Below are 25510 nucleotides of genomic sequence, written 5' to 3' on the forward strand. Positions count from 1 at the left end.
TTGCTTAAATTTGTGTCTTTTTCATTATGGTTAAGATAATGAACATAATGTTAAAGTTATGTATTGATCCGCAGGTTGGAAACAAAAAGCTGTTTCCCATGTTAAAGGCCAATGTTGTGTTGACCCATCGGTCCACCCCTACCAACCTGTAATAAGATCACCTGACGTCTTCCTTTGCCCCTTTCCTAATTACTGCAATCCGCAGAGGTTTTTGTCAGTTGAATGTGAACCTCGGATGTTTTGGACCACTTGTCAGTCTTCTTGGGAGGAGGGTCTCAACAATGAATAAATGCATTTACAGCAAGTCTGTAAAAGGTCATCGTGTACAATGTGTGGAGAAAATTGATCCATATAAAATCCAAAGCCAAATCAAATCTTCTCTCTCGACATTTACAGCACATTTAACAAATTCATTTCACATAAAAGCACTAAAGAATTGCTGCCACAGTGTGAGTATGTTGTCAGTTGTGGTCTTCCAGTAGTTAAATTATTGTAATATTTCCTACATTAGCAAGCAAAACTGCCTCAATCTCGTGAGGCAATCTATTTGATAAACAGGCTAAACTTACCAGTCTGACTTGCTTGGCAAAAAATGGCCACATATATTTTAATTTGCTGTGTCATTTTTTTGCCTGTATCTCATGACTGTGTATTAATACCATGTATTAACTTTCTAGACGATATTAGAGTCATAAAAAGAGTTTGGTCTGGTTTTCTTTTTGGGAGCAATACTTCTGCCCACTTTTAAGAGTCATAATAGCACTGTTTTTAATTGACAGCTTAAATAAGGCTTGTCATGAGTAATTGTAATCATTACAGTTGTTGATTTTTATAATGGCACAAGAGGAGACATATACTGTACATAAACCAAAATATCTACCTGACCAAGGCGTTCTGTTCATTCAAGTTAATTGCCTTTCTGGCACTAATGGCAGTCAAGGACATTGGCTAAAAGATACACCACTGTGATGTGATATGAAAATTAGCATTTAGCATTTCACGCTAGATTTCTACATTGATTAATTTTAGAGAAGAAAATAAAGGACAGCACATAAAGCAACAGGAATCCTTTTTTTGACGCCTGCCTGAACTTGATATTTTCCAATTTACCTCTCCTCTCCTCCCCTTCTTGCTCTCCTCTTTTTTTTTCTTCCCTCTTTCCATCCCTTTCCATAATTGAATTGCTCCTTTGGTCGCCTAATGTGGCGGCAAATAACAGAATGAAAATTCTCTACTGTAAACTCTTCCATTTCCACTTCAATATCTTACCTCTCTCTTCATTTCAGTGGACATGTGTCTGTTGCTCTGTCTCTCTCTTATTTGCTTCTTTGCCCTCTCTCTCTCTCTCTCTCTCTCTCTCTCTCACACTTTTTTCTTGTCAGGTGGTATTAAGGGTTGTTGATCCCATTTCAAAGGGAAAATGGTAATCCTGGTATTCCTTCGCCCTCGACCTTCATCTCACCATGTGTCTTTAAAGGGAAGTGGTGAATATTTTTTGTACGTTTAAGATTGTAGCAAAGCTGTGGAAATTGATTTGGCTTGGTGTTGTTTCAACATTGGTGAATTTATGGGTTGTTAAGACAGGTGTTATAAAAAACAATTATTTACCAGTGGAACTAATTGGCCTGTAGGCCTATGGGTCTGAAGTCACACTTCAGTCAGAGACACATTTATAGCTAATGGAAAAGAAATCATCTGAACAGCAATGAGGATTGTGTGGGGACAACTGATCCCCACTTTATAAATACATACATGAATATTAAAAGTCCAGTGTGTAAGATTTAGAGGAATCTATTGGCAGAAATGGAATATAATATCCATAGTGGGCATGTCACAATACCAGAAATTTAGTAGTGGATACCAATACCAGTGAAATTTCTCGATTCTTGTTACCAATTCAATATCACAGTTAAATACAAGAACAAGACAATAAATCCCACGTACTTAGACTTATACTAATACTTTTTTTAAAAACATCTGAACATTACAAATAAACAACAGCGGTGGCTCCTTTTCTAATAGATGTTTTCTTATTTACTTATTTCACTACTTAAGTCACAAACTGCTTTAATCTGCTCACCTTGCTATTCCCCTCAGTATACTTTCCCATACACCTAATCCTGTCTTTCTCTCTCTCATACATACACACACACACCGGTTTCCTGCCTCACTCCTTCTCTCTCTCTCTCTCTCTCTCTCTCTCTCTCTCTCTCTCTCTCTCTGTTGGTGTCTCTGTTGACTTAAGAGTTTTATAAAGTCGCCCAAAAAAACCACAACTTGCGTTTGAGATTTTTTCACCCGTGATTCCGTTTTAACAACAGCAGGCAAGGCGCGTGTGAACGAGGCTTGTTAATGATGTAGACATCAAAACCTTCAAAAACAACGTGGTAACGAATGACACCAGCTGATGTGTTCACTGCTGTTCACTCTGGCTTTACCTGGTCCGCACTGGTAAAATAGAAACCGTATCTGTGTCATAGAGCGTCTGTCGTGTTTCTTGCAGAGCAGTGTGACAGTCATTAGTCGGGTGGGGAAGAATTGATTCCCCGGTACCGACAATACAGTAGAAAAACACGTACCGTCCCGTTTTCAAAACGTTGGCATCAACTTGGTACCGACATATCGGTTCTCGTGACACCCCTAATTCATAGGTATGTTTTCATTAGTGTGTAATAATCTATAATAATTTTGTTACCTTGACATGAGCCGTTTTTATCTACACACGCTGTAGGTCACCTTCCATGTTGTCTGCCATGTTGAACCGCCATGTTTCTACAGTAGCTCTGGACGGACAAACTGAACACTGGCTGTAGATGGTTTTGCAGCCACCGTAGTTTCTCCTACACACTTCACAGCCCGTTTTTATTCCCAGATCGTCAACTCCAGTAGCCAACGATGTTCAGTTGGTTGTAATCTGCTACTTCACCACTAGATGCCTCTAAATCGTACACACTGGTCCTTCTTAGTCAGGTCAACACTACCATACCATACGCTGTATACTTGTATGATTATGATTCGACCTTACTCGTCAAATGGTAGCCAAACAGCTGATGAATGGGCCAGTGATTGTGAAGTATGAATGAAGGAGCTGATGCCAATCAGCTAATGCAAGCACAAGCGCTCCAACTGAACTTACACTGTGTTCCATTAGTTTTAAATCACAGATGAGTTTGGTCAGGTTCAGACAGACAACAGCACTGTGTGAAGAAACACAGCCCTTCATTCATTTGAATGGGACCACTCTGTTGACGCAGCAGTTGTGCTCATGCAGAGAGCGCTGGCAAAACAACACAAAAGGTTGCATTCGCCAAGTAAGTGCAAATTCCTGTTAGATTGCTCAGTAGTGGGGACACTGTATCTCTTCTGTTTTGGTGTCTGCAAGCGTTCACACTCAGGGATCTGTTACTCAAGCTGGACATCCTGGATCTGGTACTTGAAGCAAAACACAGCGTCAGGCTGCCCCTTTTCAGTCTGAATGTAGTATTTTTCTTCTCTCTTTCTTCTCCCCCCCCCCATTTCTGTCCAGTGTCTTGTAAGTTGCTGATTGCCATGTGGCTGACCTAGCTATTGGGTTGGGCAGGGTGTAGACGAAGTGCCCATTCTGATACAGTTGGAGTCACAAGCAGTTTCTTTTCACCTCACACCAAAGAGTTTCCCCAGTAGAGCATTTGTGCGGATATTGCGATTTTTTTTTATCTGACCACTGACTAATCTGAAATTGATTGTTGTAATAAAATGGGTAAATTGTAAAAACCCAGACTTGTTTGTAGAGTTTATCTGTGCATACTGTATTCAATTGAGACTATTAGTCATCTTTTCTGCATTTGTAATCAACAGTGTAAATAATTGCGGAAGGATTTTCTGACTTCAGATTTAAGACTAGTCCATTGCCTCTATAATTTATGTCTACTTCTCTTTATGTCTAATTTAGGTCCAGTGTCTCTACTCATACATTTTATCTGCTTGCAAAAGACTAGTTGTTGCTAAGGAATTGGCCAGAGGCGACTTCTACCACCACCACACTATTATACATGAATTTTGCAGTAAAGAAATCAGATGACTTGTTTAATTTTTAATGTTATCACTGTACTGCATGGGGAGTGGGGGAGCGACACATGTGGCAAAGGGAGACAGGGAACAAGGGGTTGCTTTAATTGCATTGCATTTTCTGGTAATATTATTCATTGTCAAGGTGGAGTGGGATAGAATTGCATTATGAAGACAGCACTTTAGGGCCTGCTGTCGGACTATGAATATTCATTGCTTATTCTGCCAAAAGCAATTTGTTGTAGCTTTGTTTTAAACTGTTGATGTGTTTTCCCAAGTCTGTAGGCTATACGTAGACCCACACGTATGCCACAAGGTAAAAACATTATGTTTTTAATAAATTGCATTTTCTTTCCTATCTTGACGCAGAGTTGGGTGGATATTTTAGAGTTGATAGCACCATTATTTTCAGACCCCTGATCGCAGTCAGATATATTTGTTGTTTGCTAAGATAACAGCCTCAATGTCTGGTGGATAAATCAGGTGGATTTGAGGCTCTTCTCATCTGTCCTTAACTTGGTGTCCCTTAGTTGTAACTGTGTTCCAGATTTGCTGTCTTCTTCCAGTCACATTTCTCAAAAAACTAAATGTAAAAAGAAAACTTATTTTAAAAGTAGAAAGTAAAAAAGACATTAACTCTGAGGCTGTACTTAATGACTGTCCCAAATGACAGGAGCTTACTCTGCCTCACACACTCAAGGGAGGGAGACAAGCAGCAGGAGGAAGGGAAGGAGGAGGAGGAACAAAAAGCTCCCTAAACCGCAGGAGTGCGACACAGATGATTGCATCGCAGTTTCAAAATATGTTGCTATTAAATACCATAATTATATTTTCCTTTAACATATTTGAATGATCCTCAACTAATCATCATGGTTGTTTTTTTGTTCTTGTTGCAGTAAATACTTTATGTACTGTAACAAGCCCTATTAGGCCATCGTTTACATATACTCAGACCCCTGGCCCTGGTATTAAAATGCCATCTGTATCTGGGTATCTGGATAGGCCAAAACATATGCTAATACATGGTGTAAACATACGCCGAACACATTACCATAGAAGTGTGACTGAATTCACAACAACTTACATTTTGATCTCAGTCATCAGTAGATCTCAGTAGATGTATGCAGTTCACACAGCATGTTCCGATTTGTGAAGCAGTACCAGTGTACAACCATCATGACTCATTCTGAAGCTTGCACTCAGCTACACAGATACAACCCTGGCATGATCAGGGTATAGTAGTAGCTTCACAGCAGCAGCAAACCCCTTTTTACTTGCAAAGACTACCTGCCTGTCATTTCTTTGGCCTTTGCAAGAGACAACCTGTACTGCCTCAAATGAAAGGTAAATGCAGGGTGTCGTACATCATGTCAAATGTGTCCGTGCCCCCCATGTTTGTTTCAAGCCATGCAAGGCATGTGGCTCTAGGGGTACAGTATTTTGTTCAAGAGTGAAACTATTGGATAGATTGCCATGAAATTTAGTACAGAAATGTATTGTATCAAAAGGGTAAGTCTTTGACTTTTCCTGTAGCGCCACAAGGAGGTCAGATTTTTTTGCTTATCCCATGACATATATCTCAACATCTACTAGACGGATTGGCACAGGTCATTCATAATTTCCCAAAAGAAGCATCCTAATGACTTTGGTGATGCTTTGACCTTTTGTCTAGCGACACCAGGAGGTTGACATTTGTGGTTAAGATTGCAATGTCCGTTTGATGGATTGCTATGAAAGTTTATACAAACCTTCATGGTCCCAAAAGATGAATCCTACTGATTTTGGTGATGCCCTGACTTTTTTCTCCAGTACCCACCAGTAAGTTGGCATTTTGGTTATAACTATAACTATTTCATGGTTTTTTGTTAAAATGTGGTACTCATATTCATGTCCCCCTCAGGATGAACTGTAACAACTTTGGTGATCTCGTTAACATGCTAATACACTACACAATTAAGAAGATGAACGTAGGAAACACTTTACCTGCTAAACATCAGCATGTTAGCATTGTCTTTTGTGATTATGTTAGCATGCTAAGTGCTTGTCTCTTTCCATGTGTGTGTTAGCCTGCGGGATCTGGATTTAGTGATTCTCTGCTCATCTATTTCTGTCTGCCAGAGAGCAGCTGCTTCTGTCTGAACTGATCACTCAAAGACAGACAGAAAACAGAGAGAGAGAGAGAGAGAAGTGTGTAACTGTGACTCTGTGTGTGTGTCCTGCTTGTGGAGCTCGTGCTGATGATGATTAATTCTGTGGATGTGTATCTTTGAAATGTGCCGTGTCTTTTGTCTATGTCTGATCCACCACTTTCCCTCTTTCGCCACCTCTCTTCATCCCCTTTTCCTCTCTCGCTGCCTGTACCCTATATCATCTCAGGAATCATTATTCCCCCATTAAAGTCTGAACCAACACACTCCCACCTGCCACCTTGCGTGTGTGCATGCGTGTGTGTGAGCGTGTCCTCTGTCTAAAGTCGTTAAATATTCTAAAGACAGAGACCTCTTTTAATTATCCACTAATCACACTTTTAATTACCTGCCACACACGCATCCATCACTGACCACAGTGTACACACATGCACACATAGACACGCTCATCTTCCATACGCACACGTACATTCACACTCACATCTGTCATTGGAAAGAGTTCTTAACCTATCGACCAAACAGAGAGAGGGAAAGCAAAGGCGAGAATGAATAAGAGAGGCTACACAGTGCAGTGAGGAGTGACTGATGACGGTTTGGTTTTGACACTCTGTTAGCGGCTGGCAGGTGATTACTACAGGAAGGGCAGGAGAGACCATGAAACAAATGATTAAACAAATTAAGCAAATTGTTTATATGCACAAACATGCTTCTCAAGAGATTATCTACATCGCTGTTTGCTCACCAGCCTCCACGCTGTAGATATAGCTTTGGATTTTCTAAACTAAACATCCCCAGGATTGCCAGAGAAAAAGAGGGGCTGATTGACTGTTTAATATCAGAGTCACAAGATTCCATCCTCAAGATCAGAGAGCTGGATCAATAAGCAGAAGGTCACAAGTTTCTTTTTTCTCACAGACAAATAAAGGCAAAATTTTAGCGTTTCCTGCTCTCGGGAAATTATGCTCTCTTTTTCCGTGCTCTCACCTCTCTGCTCTATTATTCACGTGGGAGTTTTGTGTTTATGACTTGGGGGCTTATGTCAAGAAATAAATGCATTCACAGTATTGAAGGTGGTGACCCAATGTACTCTGTTTTTAGCTCAAACACTTAGCTGTCCATCCTTATAGAGGAAAATCATTTTTTTCCCCTCTTCCTTTTACCAGTTTCTTAGTTTTCACTGCTAGGTCGTGCTACAGGTTTCCTATTTGTCATTATCACCTTGGCACACCAGATAATTACAGTGTACTGAAACCAATGCATATTCACTCACACATGCACAAAATAAATCAGTACTCATACTGCAATACACGCACAAACAGGCTTGTACACATTGTTCACACTCACTTAGGTCTCTAATTTTGTGTTGGTGCCTAACTAGCATTCGCAATGATATTAATGTCCTCTGTCCATTTTGCACTTGCACCTCTTGGGAAATGTTATGGTTCTAAACAGACCTTCTTTCCCCAAACTTGATGGAGTTGTAGCTGAGCTGTAGTTAGCGTTTATGCCGGGCTGTTGGCAAACTGAAATTCCGGTACCTTTTTAGCATGAACTTGAGCTCACATTTCCACCTGTTATTACAAAAGCAAGTGCAATTTTTGTAGCCTCTGTTGGTGCGTACGTGGACCTCTTAAACATAATACAATATATATATATAATATATAACACAATAGATATTTAAATGCACACTGAAGGAGTCTATACTGGATTAGAATAATGGGTGATTCTCATCGATTCTCACCATGTGTACTGAACCTTTTTTTTTAGAGTCATTTCAATGTATGCCTGTGCCCTCAGTTTGTGCCTGCAAATATTTGCCCAGTTTAAAAAAACAGACACAGCAATCTCTGTCACACTTAATGACTTTGTAGAAAGAGCAGGTCAGTGTGCTGCATTCACTGACAATTTGGCTGCAGGCTTTGCGCACATTAGATCTGTGAGAGCAAGTGTGTGTGTTGTTATGTTTGTTACAGAATAATGTAGATTAAAATGTTTTTGCCTGTAGGCGGAATCATTTTTATATTTGTTGCATTGTATTGATTTCCTATCACCATAGTGACAAGTGTATCAGTTAAAAACCCTTGTTTTACAGGAGATGCTGTAAGTGTGTGGCTGTGTTTGCGTTGATAATAAAGCCGGAACATTGTGCTTGTTTACTCCATAATATTACTACTGACCTTTAAAGCTACTGGAAGCAATTTGTCTACATTTAAATAGCAACGTGTGACTGTGTCTTTATGAATTATCAGTGTGACCCAGTATATACATACATTTACACACTCAACTACACACACACACACACACACACACACACACACACACACACACACACATACACACACACTCTATCTATTATTTAATACATGTTGTGTGCCAATGGCTGTACTCAAAAGGGAACAGAGTTAAAGCTACTTCCAGATACAGGCATTGCTATAGCTTTTCCATTTAGCTATCCCTTTGACACCTCTGGTTGTAACTGTGTGAAATGTTACAAATTAGAGACTGCTTTATGAAGATACTAGATTTAGAGAATCTTTTACATCAATTTGATAAAGTACCTTGAGTTCAGGAAGTCAGTTTGAGGCTGCCACTAAACTCACATGACTCACTCTTCTCACTGCAACGTTTAACAAAAACTTTGTAAGCTATAGCAAATCATAAAAGAAGAAAAAAATATCCCTTCACTCTTTTTCTGTAGACAGACGAGCTGTAAGAGCAGAACGTAAATCACAGGGTCTGGAATCACACTCTTTATTTCAGGTTCAAACAGTCATATGAACCAGAATTAGAAAATGATGGCTAATTTTCAAGTGTGAAGATTACCGGCTCTCTGTTCAGCTGGTCTCTTCAGCAGAGCAGCTGGGAGAGACCGTGTTTCAGAATAAGGTGTGTTTCTCCGGCTGAGAGGAAGACAGAGAGAGAGGGAGAGTGTGTGAGACGGAAAGACAGAGAGAGAAGTCACCGCCAGTTGTGTGGTTAATTGGAAGCAGACATAATTAGTGCTAATTAGGATAATAGCCATTCGTCTAGAGATCCATCCACCTAATGGGACTACAACAGTCACTCAGCTGCACACATACTCACACACACACACACACACACACACACACACACACACACACAAAAGGGGTTTGTTACCATCCATCTAGCCTCCTTGTTAGACGAATGTGGTCCTGTACTGCAGATTTAATGTACGACCTGATATGACAGATTTTTGTACCATGAAAAGCAAATGTTTTTTCTTTGTGCATTTACGTGAATAACCGCCTGTATGTGTACATGGATGATAAAAAGACAGGCAGACATAAAGCAGAGGTAGAAAGGAAGTGAGTCATGGAGCTCCTGTAGCTGAACAAACAGTAAGTGGAGAGAAAAGTCTCCCTCCTCTGTTTACTCAGCATCAAGCCTCACCCCTCTCTCCTCTCCCCTCTTCCTGCCTCCACCTCACCCTTGCCCCGCTTTGCTTTCCTTTCCTGTACCGTTGCCTTTCCACTTCTCTCTGCCTGTCCCTCAGGCCATGCCAGGGGACATTAAACAAACGCAGTCTGTCCAGCAGCCCTCTCTAACTCTTACTCTCTCACTCTCTCTCTCACTCTCTCTCTCTCTTTCTTTCTCTCTCTCTCTCTCTCTCTCTCTCTCTCTCTCTCTCTCTCTCTCTCTCTCTCGCATATACACACACACACACACACACACCAATTAATTTCGGACTGCAGGCCCAAGGCTGTGTGTGCACAAGGATACCCAACTATGTGTGCGGGCATGCACTTCCCCTGCCTGTGTGTGTGTTTTATGGAGGACTTATAGGCAGTGGCAAATGGCCAATCCGGTGAGCGACCACAGAAAAGTCTCCTTTTCTGTGTCCGTTTGACCGTTTGAAGGAACTGTAAAGGTGATTGAGGAAGCAAGCCTGTGATTTAGGCACTGCGTTAATTACAAGTCACAGAGCTGCAGAGTGTGTAGGGCAGAAGGTAGGGAAATGTTTTCTGAGTCAGTGAAGGGGCTGTTAAAATCTCTCACAAACACATTAGTGTTCATTACTGTTGTAACCTCTACCATCTTTCTTTTTTTCTCTCTCTTTCTCCCTCTCTTTATTGGTCTCATGTGCAGTCACATATGCGGGCTGTATTTCTCTGAGTAGAATAATCATCAAGATTCACCATGCAGAACTAAAGCATTAACATATAATAACGTTAGATTGGGTTATGAGTTATTAATAAGGTGTAGACAGAGATTGAAATGCAGTTTTGACATGAGAGAGGAGTAACATTGTATACTCGATGGGCAAAAGTTCGTAATCCTCATACTTTTAGGTACAGTTGGTCAGGGACCGCAGCGTTCCCCCCAAGAACTTGATTAGTGGAAGGATTTAAGTGTTGGCGGCTCTCGTGAAAGCCTTATTACTCATAGTTTGATTACATTTTCAACACATACTCATCATATTCTTTTTTTTTTTGTTAAACAACTGTTTACATAAGTGGAAAAGTATTGCTAGCAAGATGCATTCACTTTACTTAATCTTACTTTGAATGTGGGTAACGGTTGACTTCACAAGCAGCCACAGATGCATGCGACTTATGATCAACGCTCAACAGGGACACTCATTGGTAGCAAGCACCAGCAGTGCAGTGATTAGTTTTCCTCACACTGAAAAACTGACAAAGCTTTGAAATTTCCCACTCGTCAAAACTCAGAAGTTTTATTTTTTCCCCCCAGATTTACTACATACAACTCTCATTAGGTATAAAGTGAACATACAATGTGATCGATCGGTCAATCACCTACTGAACTGAATCAGACATACCCTGAAGCTTCTCGTTGTGTAATCAGTTTAGTTACTATATGATGATTTTAATAGTTAGCTCATTCAAATATGTGGCCTTTGCTACCTGCAGCTGCTATTTTTTTGGGTTTAATATGTATATAGCTTATATAATTATTAGCTTATTATAATGTATTGTATGAAATTTCAATAATTGTGGAAATGGACTGCATTCATATAGCGCTTTTTATCCAAAGAGCTTTCATTTACCCATTCACACACACACACACACACACACACACACACACACACACACACTCACACACCAATGGCAGCAAGCTACCATGCAGGGTGCAAAGGCGTGAGGCACTTCCGCTATAATAAATAAGGTAAATCTGGACTGTTGATGGACTGTGATTGTTACTGATACCATAACGCTGCACCATACAGCGACATTTTAGACAACATAGTTCTTCAAACTTTGTGACAAGAAAGTAGGGAAGACCATTTTCTGTTTCAGTGTGACAATGCCACTGTAGACAAAGTGAGGTCCCCAAGGAAAAGGTTTTCCTAGTTTGGTGTGAAACAACTGGACTGCACAGAGCCCTGACCTCAAACCCATCTAACACCTATGGGATGAACTGAAATGCCGTCTGTAAGCCAGGCCGCATCAGCATCAATGCTCGACCTTACCGATGCCTTTGTCGCTGACTGGGAGCAAATCCCTGCAGCCACGTTCCAAAATCAGGCGGAAAAGCCGCCCAGAAAGGTGGAGGCTTTCAGAGCAGCTTATTAATGCCCATGGATTTGGAATGAGATCATTAATCCAGAGCTGCAACTGATGATTATTTTAATAATCGAATAATCAACAGATTGTTTTCTCAAGTATTCTCAAGTGTTATTATTATGTGAAAATTAGCAAATTTCCGAGTGCAAGCTATAGTTTGCAATTATGTAAAACAGAGAAAAAAGCAGCAAATTCTTATAATTCTTAAGATGGAATCAGAGAGTTGATCTGTGCTTGAAAAAAGAAAAGAAAGGATTTGATTATCATATTAGTTGCACATTAATTTTAACCAATTAACCAATTATTCGACTAATTGTATCAGTAATTACATACGTTCAAGTGTCCATGTGGTATGTGTGTGTCTTTAGTACATGAATGTTTCCCTGTTATCATTTTAATGTTGTCCAAAAAGTTTTTTGGCCTTGATTTAGATTGAGATAGACACAATCCAGACCTTCTAAATAGTTGATGCACATTTTTAATGCATCAGCAGCCTGGTTCCATTATTTCTTCTCATTTGGTTCAGCTCCAACAGGTTTATTGTAGAGATTTGGTGTTGTTTTGTGGATGTTTTGTTTTTTCCTCCAGCTGATTACAAGATAAAAGGGTTGCAGACATTTTAAGTTTGGAACAAATGCTTAAGTGCACTTCATGGGTCTGGCAGCGGGAATGCCAATGACAGTCCAGTTGCTTTACCGCCCTGCTGAGCAACAACTGCAGCATTACCAAGTGCAGTGTGAGACACATAATATAAGTCCTCACAATAATGTTTAAGTCCCAGTTTTTGCTTTTTGGACCCCATACATTTTAGGTATGTCAGCTGTTTATTATTATTTTTTTATTATATTATTAGTTTATTGTCTATTATTAGGATTAGCATTTTTTTTCTTTTTTAGCAACTGCTGGTTGAAACTGTAGGCCAGTTGTACTGCTGTTTAATTTTTTCAATTCAATTCAATTCAATTTTATTTGTAAAGCGCCAATTTATAACAGAAGTTATCTCAGGACACTTTTCAAATAGAGCAGGTCTAGACCGAACTCTTTATAACAATCACTGATTGATGTAAACAGACTTTGACAGCATCAGAATACATTAATGACCTAGATGTCAATTATTAAGCTACGTTTTAAAGGATCTGTCAATCAATTTCAAAATAACAGCAGGTTTCAGTCATTTATTTTGAATTTTGGTGGTGGGTCTACCCTTTTTTTTGGTTTACACTAGAATTATTATTATTATTATTATTATTTGTCATATTTCTATTCTTATAGTTGTTTTTGTTACTTTTATAGTTGTTGTCCCTCTCTGTCGATCTGTGTAAATAATTTTAAAAGGAATAGGTGCTAGACCTGCTCTGTATGAACAGTGTCCTGATCTGAGTTGGCTCTATACAAATAAAATGGAATTGAGTTGATGATAGTCAAGCTGTGAATTGGTGGCCTTATTGCCTCAAGGTACTCCTGCGGTAAAAAACAATCTCTTTAGACCTGAGAAAAAATGCTTTCTAAAAAATGCCTTCCTCTTGAGTCGCACACAAAACAAACCTCGCTGTTAAAGCTGCATAAATGACATAATAATCTGACCAAACTTTAAAACTTAATTTAGCTTGTAGGGCTTTTTCCTCATATTTGTAGCAATCTGAAACTTACACAAATGTCTCCCTAAAGATAATTTTTGAGGCATTGCATTTTGACTGAGCAAGAGGATTAAAGAATGTTCAGCAAATATACTGTAAAACAAATCTTCAACCCCAGGCTGTGTTAACAATAGCTTAGTTTAAACTATGCATGAAAATCACTAAAGCAGTCACTGTCACGGTACTGGCAGCAGAATGTCAAGAGCTACTGGCAATTGTCCAGTTCTCAGTCTTAACTCAGTTAGACTGTTTAATCCCATTACAAAAACAGATCTATCATATTTTCCAAAACTACACGAAACTGTTGTCTGAAATTGGCAAAGTTAAGTTCTCTTTATCGTCTTTTTTTCTCTGTTCACCACCAGGACGATTCCTCTCTTTTCTTCACTCTGTACTTCTATATTACAGTAGTGTACAAAACCTTATATCATCTAAGACTTCTAGTTTCTGCTTGAGCCCAATTTACCCCAAAGCATCAGGAACTGTCTGTCAGCCATTAACATCAGACACTAAGGGAGTGCGTCCTTTTGAGTCTGGAGTACTCCACTACCAGCTTTGTGTTCACACTGAGGCATTGTACATTCAGACCAACTGAAGCCAACCAAGTTCACCGAAATTCCTCACAATTCTTGATGGATGACTTGCACATTTATCCTCAATGAGTCTAATGAAGTTGCAAGAAAAAAAGTTTATATTGATTGCTTCTGAATTGAAAGGCTGAAAACCCATCCACAAATGAAGTTCCCTCCACGTTAAAGCTCTGTAAATCAATAGAATATAAAGAAACAATCAAAAAAAATAATACTTTTACTAATAAGAGGGACTTGCTGTGAATGCTTATACAGTAGTTTCACTTTTAGTTTTTTTTATGTCAGCCTTTGTTTGCAGTTGTGCAGATAAAGACAAAACACAAGCCAAAAAAAATAAAGCTATCATAGCATATATTGATGAATATGGTACAGAAGCTTTCCCCCTCCTCCCTGCATTCAAAACAAAGCGCTCTCTGCAGCTGAGTTTTATAGTTACCAATTACATTGGGATAGAGGACACCACACTACAACTCAAGCTGACAGGCAATTTTAAGAGCAGGAATGCTTAAAAAATTTGAATACCTCAACCCTGTGTGAAGTTTGTAATAACAAAATCCTAAGTTTAAGCAGGATTTATACAGGTCAACAACTTTCAGCAGGTATTAACCTGTGTACGTTCACGATCAATCCGTCCAACAGAGAATGCGTTCCAGTGTCCACTGAGTTAAACACCAAAGCAAACATCCGGTTTTAAACGGCTGCAAGGAACAGTGAATGCTCCCAACTGTGTTAATGCCTGTGTGACAAGGTGTGTGTGTGTGTGTGTGTGTGTGTGTGTGTGTGTGTGTGTGTGTGTGTGTGAAGTATGAAGTGCAATGTGTGGGAGGCTGGCAGGCACTTGCTTTGGGGGTGAAGCTGCCAAAAAGCATGCTGTCTGGACTTGGTTTATAGTGGAGTATCCCTCGTTCTGCCCTGCCTCCATGCTCCTCCACCCCGAGCCTCTGTGTGTCAGACGCAGTGTGGTTTAAGAAGGTGGCTCGCTGCCTATCAGAGATAGAGAGGGAGGGCAGACGGGGCCGAGGTAGGCTCTGTTGGCAGGAGAGTCAGTCTCCAGTTCTGTCACACACACGCGCACACACACGCTCGCACACTCTTAGGCGCACTTAAATATAAAAAACACATTCATTCATGCACCGACTCGCTCACTCATCCTCTGGCCTGCGACATGTGTGTGCTAATTAGCTCTTGGCACACTTGTATGTGTGTATCTGTGTGTGTGTGCGTGTGTGTGTGTTTTTCAGTCAGTCCTGAAGTGTGGACACCCGTGAGTGTTTATTAAATGAGTCTTGGGGCCAGATACTTAATGAAAGACCAATCTGGCTTGGTGCTTTGGTTCAAAAGAGTCGGAGGGGTGCGGGGGGGGAGGGGAGGTAAGACAGGACAGTTGTGTGGAGTGAGGGGAAAGAGAAAGACACAACCAGAGAAAGGCAAATGCAAAGAAAATTGGATGAAACCAAGAAAGAAATGTGCAGATTGTAATCTTAGCGAGAATGGAAAATGGGATATGAGAATCAGAGCGGCTGTTTTTTATTATTCGAGGGGGTAATGCAGTAGAAGAAGGGAATTGGATGTAGTTGATTACTGTATTTTAATTTCCCTCTTATGCCTGGGGATAAACTGTCACACACACGCACACACACATGCACACACATAGACATTCAAAGTCATGCATATAGTTTTACAATTGAGTTTGTCTTTAATTAAAAGCCAGAACCATTTGGTCCAGTTTAATTAAATCAAGAACTAAAAGAAAGCAGAAAGTGGCATGTGGAATTGATGTTTTATTAAATCTCACCTATATTGATATTCAGTCAGAATGAAAAGATGCAAATAAGCTCTATTCTGATGCCTGTGTGTGTCTGACTATATTGTAACTCTTAGGGCGAGATTGTATGACCACCCTCCAGCTACTCAGAACAAATAGGGACAATTTTATTATTTTTCGAAGGGAATTTCACATGAATTGAGGTCCTCTAATCTCTGTTTCCTGACTTCTTATTGGCAAATTTCTTTCCCTCTGTGTTGCTTTTTCGATATGAAAGTTCCATGTGAAGATTTTATGGGAAATCAAGTCTGAGACTTCCCAACTCGGAACGAATGAAAGCGTGAAGAAAATCCCTGTAGCCATCAGCCTCTGTCATCACAAGTAATTTCACATGTAACTAGTACATAGAAATAGGATATGTAAATGAGGAAAAATACTACATGAACAAATACTCCTAACTCAACAAATGTTCAGATGTTAATATGCTATCTTAATTGGTCTTACTGCATTCTCATACCCGCCCACTGAGCTCCTTTGACTTTGAATGTTAATAACTTTGAACCTCCCAGGCTCTCTCCTCCCTCAGACAATAGGCAAGTGGAAGCATGCCTTCACTGTCTATTAATCAGCATGTGCTGGGTAAAACAGATGTGATAAAATGGGCTGGTCAGTGCAGTTAATGAGCTTAACAGCTATAAATTGCGTTATAGACCTCTGTGAGGATGAAGAATCTATCCCAACTGTGGAATAAGTAATAGAGAACAGGAGGAAGGTTTGGTTAAAGCTTCTATTCCAGGTAGTGGGATGCTGTTGAGTGCACACACAGAGCAACATACGCACATAGACATACAGTCACACAAACAAAGTGTCAGTGTTGGGGTTGAGGCTCTGGCTCTTGTGGATGTTCTCCTGGGAAATCACACTGAATAAAATTAGACCTGAGGAATTCTTGTCTGTATGTGAGTGAGTGTCAAACAGCTCCTCTCCTCTCCTCTCCTCTCCTCTCCTCTCCTCTCCTCTCCTCTCCTCATTCAATCAGTCGTTCCTTTTTTAATCTGTAGCACATATAAACACCTCAATGTACTTAGTCCCTGTATACACAGTAAAGGACCATCATGTTGTTCATGGGTGCATCAACACAATCATCTCCAAGCTGTGGATGCTGGTCTATCACATGGGTTCCGCTTAAGTTGGTTGTGCCAGCATGCTGCTTATAACTCTGTGGAGGGTTAAGGGTGAGGTAACTTCCTAAATGGAGTGTAGGCAGCCATGACGCCAAATATCATCTAATAATCAAGCAGTAGCAGGAAGCCAAGATGCTGTGGTGAACTTTAATTTGATCTTTTGCACTCGGCCACTGCAAGCCATTTTAGTATTTGTGCTTATTTGTATGCATTGTTTACAGAGTTGGTACACCTTGTATGGTATTGATTCTGGTCAGGATAAGTGGCCCAGTGCTGTTTTGTGCCCAGCTGGCACTGTGTCGGTCGGGTTTTTGGGCGCACCAATTGCTGCCAGTTCAGCACTGCTTAACAAGGCTTGAAGAATAATACACACATCTTACAAGCACACACACACACACACACCACACATGTAAGTGTTTTGATTAAAATAGCATGCACTCCTTTTCCAACAAAAAACTTATTTAAATATACGGTATCCAGGCTTATGCATGTTGCATATCTTTTCTTCTATTATTTTTTAATTATGGAACCCAAAAGTTCCTTCATGGCTTCACAATCTGCACACAGCATGCAGTATGTGTGTATCTGTGTTGCAGGGCTACAGGAACAAACTGAGTCTATAAGAATAAAAGACTGTCATCTCTCTTTAATATGCTTTATTCTCCCTTTGGTCATATTGATTTTATTTCAGCATCACCTCTCAGGTTAGAATAGTGGATAGATTTCTATTCTCTGACATGCTGAAAACACAAGTAGCATCAATAAAAACATCAACCTGCGCTTCCTGCCTGGCGGCAACTGTTCCCAGGCAAATGAGTTCAAACACATGAAAATCTGAGCGCTACGAATATATTTTTTACCCTCCTCGAATCCCTCCCGCTTTCCTCTCCCACACCGTCTCCCTCCAAAATCAACTCTTCCTATTACGCTCCCCTGAAAAGCAACAGCAACACCAAGTCTGTTTGTAAGTGATTGTTTCTTATCTCTGTGTGCTCATGTGAGAACAGTGTTGGATCTTGTGTGTTTGTGATTGTGTATTCCGTATGTTTGTGCTGTATTGATTGCTGCTGGTACGTGGGGAAATGAGGATGGATCAGTGTAAAGAAGGAAGAACAGAAGACAATGCACAAACAACGAGAATGGCCAAAAGAATGGAAGAGACACAAAATGAGCCACATATCAATCTGAGACAGGAGGACAGATTTATTTAAGCTCTCCGAATCCTCTTTCCTTTCTGATTATTGTATTCAATATTTCCTTCCCCCGCCCCCCTTCTGAATTCTAAATGATCCATGTACCAAATACTTGTCAGAGTCTTAGTCTGAGGAGTGTTCCTGTCTTGTGAGATGGAGCGACGCTAGGAGGAGGCATGTTTTGCTTTCGGTCGTTGTTATTGTGTTTTCTAATCCTTTGTTGTCTGTGTGTCTCGTTTGTGCCCTACAGAGCAATCACTTTGGACAATCAGCTGGTCGTCTTGGCAACCACTGCAGCAGACGCAGGACGGTACCATGTAGAGGCGGTGAACGAGATGACAGGAGAGAACGTGACGAGCCCCGCCGTCTACCTGAGCATCTCAGGTAAAAAAAACAAAAACAAACAAACATTCTGCGTCATTCTAAAAAGGTTTTGATGCAAAAGCAAACAACTGTAATTAACATGGTGTTCATTCAACAAGAATCAGAATCAGTCTCAATTGAATTAAACCATGCAGCATATTTAAATCTCACAAAGAAGCAGAGTTTATTCCATAATCAAATATGATTGATGATGATTGATCGTGGATTGAAAGATTCTCAGACTGTCTGAGAAATTGTTACTTGCTCATTATATCATTTTATTTCACCCTTTTTTAGGTTTTTGGGGCGCCTGATTGGCTCTGTGTTGAATGAATCCACTTTACAAAAAATATAACTAAAACCCAGTTTCAATTGACATCTGCACTATTTGTGGAGCTGAGAAGGCAGAAGGCAGTTAAAGTGGCAGCCTAGTTACTGTTGACAAACCATAGATAAAACCTGAAAATGTTGATTAAATACTATCTGATACATTAGAATAACAGATATAGCCAACTTCATTTTGCACTCATTATTTTTTTAAACTACTTGATCCAAATAGCAGAGGTCCTGACTCAGCTGTTATGTTGAGAAGTTTAAATAATGGATATCCTATGAATGAAAGTTTAACCAACAATTGATATTGCTGTGACACAGATTGTTTGATCAGAGAAGACTCACCTCTCGGATGGTCTTGTTGAACTACAAATAACGCAGTCCAGTCATGATCGTAGATCGATTCTGCTGTTAGGAGAGAGATTTTTTTTGCCCCATAAATGATTTCTGGAGAGGCAAGCTTTATTTTGGCATTTTGTAACTTACAGCAAAAAAATATGAATTACTCACCACTGATATTTGACCTTAGTTAATATTAAAGGATGAGGAGAGACAACACATTCAATAAAAGAGTTGTTACCTTTTGATCTTTGATTCAGGTATTTTACCAATATAGGACCTGCCATTGAAACACAACATTAGTTATCACTGTGCCCTTCTTTCTAAATTCTAACAAGCACAGTCCTTTAAAAATTATTAAATTAGTAAATTACAATTGCCTAAATCCGGGACCCCGCCGTGATCCACACCAGGGTCCAAAATTAGCACCCGCTAAAGGCTAAAGGCGAATGCGGTACATTTTGGGTCTAACTGGTAAATAAATTGGGGTCATCAGCCAGGTGGCCGGTGAATAATTTGGGATCACAGCGAGGTTCCGGGTTTACATTGCTGTGTTTTTGTATGTGTACTGACTGAGACTTATGCGACCCTCACTATCCACTGTAAAATGAAGATAGGTGGTGTCCAAACATGAGGGGAGCGCCGAGATCCTGGCTAAAATATGAATATCAAACCCATAATGCAGTTTTAATGGCCAGTAAAGTGAAGTCTACCTGCCATTGGCACATGAAAAAGTTAATTTTGGACCCTGATCCAGATACTGCTGGCTATTTATTAGTCTTTACAGACTCTTGGTATTTTCAAAGTATTAAAATAATATTTTTTTATTAATATACATACATCAAATGAAAGTGGTCAGTCATGCAAGCTCCATTTTAATTATAAAACCCCTTCATTTTGTGTTTTTTTTTTATTACCTACAGTTTGCATGGCTATTGTGCTTTATGCATTCATTGTTTTTTGGTGTGTGGATGTTAGTGAGCATAATCCAGACATTTGTTCATTATGGAAGACATGGGCTACACCCAGAAGAGCTGCAAAGTTTGAATTTTAGCTTCTCCTGCCTCTATAACTCTATAACCCTCATATCATCACTATATCGCTATATCCTTCTCTCTATACTGTTCTCCTTGGAGGGTAGAGGATAGACTCTGCTGTGGAACAGTCCTTCAGCAGAAGTGTTCACTATGGTTAAATGAGAGAGGGAAGAGAAGGAGGGAGCGCTCTGTCCCTTGTGGCTGTGTAGCGTTTTAATTAGATTCTCTTTACAGGGTTGTATCCTTTGGCATTCTTTGTCACAAATGCACACACACTGACACACACACAATCACATAAATATACGCACAGTACCTTGTTACAGCTGTCACAGTGGAGGGCTCCCTTGGGTGTTTTTTAGGAATCGTAAGGGTATAGTTAGGCTTCACTGATCAGTCCTTGGCCATAAACGTCTGTGTGTACATGTGTTTGTCTCTTTTTATCAGTGTGTATTTTCTACAATAAACATGTCTTGGGTAAATATCCTTTGCTATAAAGCAGCATGTTTGATTCAGTTATTTGGTATTGAGATCAGAGAGGAACACAGGAAAGAGAAATAGATAAAAACTGGACAAACAAAAGAGTCACAATAATGCAAATAGCAAGATGCTAAAGATAAAAGACAAAAGAAAACAAACAATGAAACTGAAACAAGTATTTCTTCTTGGTATAAGTCAGCCTTCTATATTAAACCTGTAACAGCCCATTGGTTGGTTTTGGAAATGGAAAAAGATTGCAGATGTGAATGTGTTACACACTATACATAGTACAGTTTATGCACTGAGCAGCAGACTGGGCCTATTAATGATAGAGATCAGCCAACGTTTGCTCGCAGGAAATTTGAAGAAAAAAATAATCCATTTTGTGCAAATGAGATTAAATTGAAGTGATGAGCAGTTCACCAGGTTAACTGACACAAGAAAATATGTGAATGAACTCATGCAAATTGTGTTTTTTGTTCATCTGTAACCCCTCTATTTTTATATTTTTTTTCACATTTCCTGTCCTATCTCTTTCTCCTTCAATTTCCTGTCTCCCCTCTTTTCACTTTTACATTCCATTAAGCAGCCTGTACAGGATCTGAAGACAGAAGTTCATAGCTGTCAGTCAAATTTTCTATTTCTAAAAATGTTGTCTTTCTTTTCAGAAATTCCCCCAGAATAAATGAGATATTCTCCCCTTTCTTACTTTGATTTGAGCGTTGTGCTCAATAGAGAAGAAGACAAAGAGTATTGGTAGAGAAAGTGACTCACTAATGAAGTGAGTCACGGCTGAAGACTGAGGATATGTCCAACAACCTGTTAAAGTCTAGACTGCTGGTGGAGAAAGCTCTTATATGTCTTATATACATGAACATACCCACAAACACAGTTAAGGTACAGCCACATTTATAATACTTGCTTGTCACAATTGACAGTAAAAAATCTTTTAGCTAACCCACAAAGCCAGTAAGAAAAGTGGCACACAACCAGCTGTATGACCTGCCTACTTGACAGATCCATTATCTGCATGTCCCTGACCACTACCCTGTAAGTGTGGCTTAGACAGCTAAAAAATAAAAAGCACTAACTGTCAACTGTGGTCGGACTGGAACAGCCACAATTGATAGCAGCTCAACAGCTTGGTGAGAGGTCACACTCTGTAATCACAGGAAGTATAGCCCACCTCTAAAATAAACAGCTCCTGCAGCTTTTTTATTACCACCGACAACATATGGTGTTACAGAAGACTTCTTCAGTCAGTTGTCACTGCAGAGTGAACACGACACATTGACAGAATTTTAAATATTCAAAGGAGAACATGTACTGTACAAGGTGCCTAAGTCAACACAGCAAATAAAGTCAACGCAGCCACTTCAGGGAGGGAGGGTCATATTCAAGGGCCAACTCTGGTCAATTAGTTACAGTATACATGTGTTTGATTCAGTGTGTGTGTGTGTGTGTGTGTGTGTGTGTGTGTGTGTGTTTGCTTCAGAGAGAAAGAGAGTTCTAATGGCCTCAGGGTATTTCTGTTAGTGACAGGAGATGAGGATCCCTCCTCCAATTAATTAAGCTCCATGCATACCTGCTATCATCTCTCCCTCTCTGTCTCTCTTTAATACACACACACACACACACCTCCGCTTGTCAGTCAAAACAGCAGTCAGTCTCCCTGTTGCCCAGAAGACTGTGTGCATGTCTGTGTGCTTCTCCTCAGTTCACAGTGGTGGAGGTCTTTGTAGATTTGTACATCAGACCATTAGAGCAGCAAAATATCCCCAAACAGAGTACTCGCTGGAGGGAGACATACACACACACAGACACATAAAACAGACATGCAAACGTATGCTTGTGAAAGATACATGCCCAGAAACACTCAGCATATCTGGACATCATCAAAGATCTGCACTTTACAGAATAATGAAACGAGACAAAACGGCTTGAGATCTCCCGCAACCCGAGATAAAGAAGTTATGATCCCACATGCATAGATCTCATATATATAACAACAGCAGAGAGGAGAGGAGAGGAGAAAGCATGCAGGGTAGACAGGAGAGGAGAACAGAAGGCAGAATAAGAGAAGACAGAGAGGGTAGGGGACTGTGGCACACGCATATATGCTCATATAATTACTGTAGCACTTTAAACACTATCTCAGCTTTGGGCTCAATAGTTGATCAGCTGCCTTTATCTAAGACTGTAATGCCACGCTTGTTAATGATTGCTGAACTGCAAAAATAGCTTAGCTTACCGAGTGCTGCCTTTTAAGAAGAGCACTCCAGCTGTTTAGCATTTCACTTACATAGACTTGCGGGACTGCAAGACAGAAAAAAAAAAGAATGAAGATTCATGCAGTAGAGGCCAAGATGTCATGACTTTTACTCCCTAAATGCAATTGATAGCATCCTTTGGTTAGACCCTCGCTGCCTCATAAATGCTCACATCTTTCAAATTTCACCAGTTTGTAACACAGGCTTTCTCTTATGAATTTGTAGTCTCCAAACCCACGCTGAGATGACCTTGGTGACATCACGCAGGTTATTTTTCAGACTTGACAAGGCTCCCTCTAGATTAGAACCACAGAAGACTTTTTTAACAATTCTTCTCACAGACCGAGTTGCACATCCCATGACCAGTGAACTGATCTTGATAGATAAAACCTTTGGAGTTCACCTTTAAAGTGCTCTACATATTGTACCACCATAATCACTGTACGTCTATGGAAACGCCTGGCAACAAAGTTTCTAGAAATAAGTTCTCTTGAATGCCAGAAAGTTGGAAGAAGTTGTTAGAAAATTTTCCAGCTCTCAAGCTTCATAGCTCTGCGCAGTAATGAATTGAGCTATAAATTTGATTCTGCTGAATAAAGAACAGAGACGATCAGCAGTAGGCAGATTCACAAGTACTGTATATAGTGAGGTAGCTGAATAGAGAACAAATATAGATAAGAGCAATCACAATGCAGACACGACGAGAAAAAAGCATTGATGCAAAAGCAACGCAGAAGACGGTGTTGAAAAGAGAACTAACAGACGGATTGGCTCCAAGTGCATAAATACACTGTAAAATAACCTTATATCCTTTCATAACCTTAATCATTGTATGTGTGTCGGGGAGGGTGTGGGAGTCTGAGTTTGATTACCTCGGTTTGGTGATTGGAGGAGAGCCTGTCTGAGTTTGATTACGCCTCCTGTAGGAGACTCCCCTGGTGTCTGCCATTTAACGTCACTCCATTTGTCCGGTTTATCCTCTTTTCCACCCGCCTTCATCCACCAGGGTTTGTCGCCCCGCGGCCCTGAGAAGTGATGGAGTGGCCTTTGTCAGGAGCTGAAGAATAGACTCGTGTAGCATCTGACTCAGCTGACCTCCTGATAACCCAGACACACATACTCACAACACTGGTTGGGAGAAAGTAGATGTGAAAGAAGAGATAAGAGAAAAAATTTATCTTTTGCTTGGAACATTGGAACAGCATGTGGGACAGGACACACAACTTTCTGTGTCTTTAAGAATATTTTATGAATATTCGGAGTATGTGACGAACTCTGAAGCTTTTATAAGCGTGTGTGCTCGGTGACAATGTTTGTGTTGTTATTTTTATGCATGCCTGTGTGTCTCTGTGTCATTTGTTTCTCTTTCTAATCGTCTTCCCTCCCTTCCAGATGTTTCCTTTCCACATCACTGACTCTTAAATGAGAGCCTGCCGTGGATTCTGTGCACGTGTGTGGCTGTATGTGTGTGTCTGTCTAAAAATGTGTGTGTGAGTGTGTGTGTGTCTTTGCTCCAGGTCCCATCCCAGTTGTTCTGTGGCGCGTCTAATTGGAGGTATTTTAGTTTCCCTGGAGAGAGTAAGTGTGTGATTGTGTTTTTGTGGGGTGGAATCTATGTGGTTTGTGTGTATGCACATGTCTGCATGTGTGTGTGCATTAGCGCGTTGTAGTGTCGCAGACCCCGACACCTGCCAGCCCTCATTTATAAGCTTAAACATAGGATCAGAGAATCCCCTGTATCCCCGTGTGCAGTCAAGATGTTTTCAGTGCTGCAGCTCTCATCATGTGCTCAAGGTGTTTTGCATTTTGCTGCATCATGCCTTGGTAGGCTTCAAGGAACACCATAGAAACCTCTCTAACCAACATGGCAACGTAATGATCTGTGGTACAATCTGCTTCAGTGTGCTCTTCGTGGATAGACAGTCTGCATCTTCTAGTGTTGGTTAGGGAATATGTCCCAGGAGATTTTAGTCAAACCAGTGAGAGAAGAATACAGACGTAGAGTAGTGATTCTCTCCCAGACTTTTTGGCTGGTGACCCCTAAAAAGAAAAACGAGCGCCAAATTGGATGCTGTGTAACAACCCCCCCCCCATACAAGCACAGGTGTATGCACTGAACAGTGACACTAAATCTTTTTTCCTCCCTCTCAAATGACTGCTCTTAATTAATTACAGGCAGAATCTATGGGCTTGTTTGGAAGCAGCTGCCAATATTCTTTATTTAACAGCAAGATAAAAATGGCTCAAAGATTTCACAGTTACATTCAGTTGTTGTTAGACTGTTCTCCTTTTAGCTAACAGGGACTGTGCTGCATAGAATTTCTTTTTGGTTGGTGCTAAATTATAGCAGCTCTCAGATCTGTATATTACATGTCAATTTGTTTTTGTGAAATAAGGTATTGAAAGTTGATAGTAATTATAATAATGATGACATTTTCAACAGTTTTTCAATGTGTAGTGCTGGAAGTAGAAAAAAAAACTATTCATCTACACAGAAGTCAAGGAGAGATCTAGGTTTCAAGTACAATAAAGCCACTTGGTGCACCTGTTGGTGATGAATTTAGTGGCACTTGTTGATAGAG

The 25510-nt window shown here is 40.2% G+C and overlaps 1 protein-coding gene across 1 annotated transcript in view; it reads left to right on the top strand.

Annotated features, from left to right (window-relative positions):
* LOC127355621 (protein sidekick-1) overlaps positions 1-25510 on the top strand; it is a 221829-nt gene that overhangs the window by 92958 nt on the left and 103361 nt on the right. The window contains exon 5 of the mRNA XM_051386674.1: positions 18360-18493. Coding sequence (XP_051242634.1) covers positions 18360-18493 — 134 coding nt within the window. The remainder of the gene's footprint in view (positions 1-18359; positions 18494-25510) is intronic.

The sequence above is a fragment of the Dicentrarchus labrax genome, unplaced genomic scaffold, assembly GCF_905237075.1.
Source record: "Dicentrarchus labrax unplaced genomic scaffold, dlabrax2021, whole genome shotgun sequence".
Classification (NCBI taxonomy): Eukaryota; Metazoa; Chordata; class Actinopteri; family Moronidae; genus Dicentrarchus; species Dicentrarchus labrax.